General features: G+C 36.4%; 1 protein-coding gene across 1 annotated transcript in view; it reads right to left on the bottom strand.

The window, feature by feature from the left end:
* Positions 1 to 2439, bottom strand: part of STAT1 (signal transducer and activator of transcription 1) — a 44554-nt gene extending 42115 nt beyond the window's left edge. The window contains exons 1-2 of the mRNA XM_023739902.1: positions 1660 to 2439; positions 724 to 868 (exon numbers count right to left, since the gene is read on the bottom strand). Of these exons, the coding sequence (XP_023595670.1) occupies positions 724 to 868; positions 1660 to 1814 (300 nt within the window). The 5' untranslated portion in view covers positions 1815 to 2439. The remainder of the gene's footprint in view (positions 1 to 723; positions 869 to 1659) is intronic.
* Between the last annotated feature and the right edge of the window lie 296 nt (positions 2440 to 2735).

Raw genomic sequence — 2735 nt, 5'->3', positions numbered from 1 at the left:
AAAAAGAAGTTTCCTATTACCTAAGTTGAAAAGTTTGGGTGTGCTGTATGAAATAAGGGAATGACAAGCTGTCATCTCCAACAAAACAGAAAAATTCCATTAATACAGAAATAAGCATGATAGCCAAGCCCTACCGCATGTTGGGAGGACTTTTAAAAGAACTCGTAAACTTTGTAGCACTTTCTCTCAGGCCTGGATCTCCCTTTCACCATCTCTTCTAGGAGAAGGCAACTCCACTGGACACAAATCAAGGAGTCTAGTGCCAATTCACCAACTCACTATTGGGCCCCAGCGAGGTTAAACTCTTCCAGATTTATTCCTCATCTACATACCGAGAAATTAGACCTAGCTGATCACTAAAGTCCCTTTGAGCTTTAACGTGGTATCACAGATCACTGCTCTTAAAATGTACCCCTTTTCCTTTGATTTAAATTTTGGCAATCTTTAGTAAAACAAGGTTATGGTATCACAGTTCTCCCAGAATTACCGATGTCTAACAGATATTGCACTAAAACCTGAAAAGTTCTTATGAATTTACAAAAAGAATTGACATTTTATTCATTATACTGATATTTTTTAAATTAGTCACATAAGATAAGGTTATTTACAGTCCAAGCACTCCTCCACTCATGAGTGTGTGCTAAATAGTATTTGTTGAATAAAAAAACCTCTCCTACATGAACGTGGGAGTATTTCAACTAAAACACAAATACCAGGTCATACCTGAAGATTGCGCTTGCTTTTCCTTATGTTATGCTGCAACAAAAAATTGTTTTCCAAAGAAAAGCGGCTGTACTGATCATCCAGCTGTGATAAGAGGTCGTGAAAACGAATGGTAGCAAATGAAACATCATTGGCAGCATGCTCCCTAGGAGATTTAAAATTTACACGTTTTATTCCAGATAATACTTAGACAAAGCTAAGATTGCTTTCCTTACAGGAATTACCAGAAATAATTTTAAATATTATCTTAGGTTTTATTTCGTTCTTTTTGATCTCGCTGCTTTTAGCAGCGGTATTTCTATTAGCAATAGTAAACAGTATTTCTATTAGTAACAATAATCAAAAACATATAATTAGCATGAAAAATTCTAGAATTCCAAGAGATTGTGTATAAAATTGTTAATGGTGGTTATCTCTGAGTCAGAATCAACTCAATGGCAACAGGTTTGGTTTTTTTTTTTTGCTTTCTGTGTGAAATATTTTCAGAAGATTTAAAATTTTTACAGTCAGCGAAGTAGGACACATATCAGTTTAAAGAGATATCACTTAATTTCATTACCTTCTTCATATCTCTCATCAGTGTTTTACCATAATTTGGCTTTATTTTTTATTTTTATTTTTTTAATTTAACTTACTTGTTTCTATAGCCTGGCTCCTGACTTGGAAAATTAATGGTGTCAGAACTATCTAACTTAATCCAAAACATTTAGAAGCACATACCATACTTAAATTTGCCAAAAATACAGAAAGGTGCTTAATCGTTAGTGCATTTAACTTTGTAAAGACACATGCCATTTTTTAAATCAAAGCGCTTTTCTGCAACAGATAATTCCACCGGCCACTGATAAGATGTATCTTCTAGTCAGTGTAGCTGCAAGTCACTTAATCAATAAGTATCTTAAAAGCGGAGATAAATGTCAAATGAGTGTTCCTTACCAGTCTTGCTTTTCTAGCCATTGGGCCAGGTACTGTCTGACTTCCATGGGAAAACTGTCATCGTAAAGCTGGTGAACCTGCTCCAGGAATTTGGAGTCAAGCTGCTGAAGTTCATACCACTGAGACATCCTATAGGGAAAAAGAACACACATCATGAACGGAAGACCACGGCTCCAAAGAAAGTGTACCTAACACCATGTTTCTTTTAAATAATTCGTTTACACTAATCTAAAACGTAATTCATCTTTGAAATATATTATTTAAATGGTGCCTATATTCTAAAGCCTATTTTTTTATTGAGTTTTGGGATCAACATTTTTTTCTTCTCCAGGAAACATATTTTGAGGTCTTTGCTCAAATGTCACTATATCAGGGAAGCCTTCTCAGGCCACCTCATTTAAATTGCAACCCTGGAAAACACCATTTTGCGTCCTTGATTTATTTTTCTCCATAGCACTTATAACCAGCTGACCTACCACATATTTTCTTTTTCATTTTGCTTATTGTCTGTTTTCACCACATGAAGGGAAGAATGTTGTGTAGTTCTGTTCACTGTTCTATCCCCAGAAGAGTGGCGGGCACATAGTAGGTGCTCAATAAATATGCCTTTAAAATGAATCTACACTTTCATCAGAAAAATCAATGGAAAACGTTTTTTAATCATTAGGTTTGGTTTAGGACAAATTGCAGGAAATCTCCAAAAACTGCTGCCGATAAATTACCTCACAACTGGACCAATAAACAAACAAAAAACCCAAACCAAATCCACTGCCGCCGAATCGATTCCCACTCATAGTGACCCCATAGGGTTTCCCAGGCTGTAAATCTCTATGGAAGCAGACTGCCACATCTTTCTCCTGCCGAGCCACTGGTGGTTTCAAACTGCTGACCTTTCAGTTAGCAGTAAAGCACTTTGACTACTGCGCCACCAGGGCTCCTAGGGGACCAATAAACAACTGAAGTTGTCGAGGATTTCATCCTACTTGGATCAACAAATCAACACCCATGAAAGCAGCAAAAGACTTCTTTAAAAATCCAAACAGCAAAGATGTCACTTTGATGACTAAGGTGCACCT

This window comes from Trichechus manatus, unplaced genomic scaffold (genome assembly GCF_000243295.1).
Source record: "Trichechus manatus latirostris isolate Lorelei unplaced genomic scaffold, TriManLat1.0 scaffold00142, whole genome shotgun sequence".
Classification (NCBI taxonomy): Eukaryota; Metazoa; Chordata; class Mammalia; order Sirenia; family Trichechidae; genus Trichechus; species Trichechus manatus.
The sequence above is the reverse complement of the archived record's forward strand: the minus strand, read 5'-3'. Positions and strand labels throughout refer to the sequence as shown.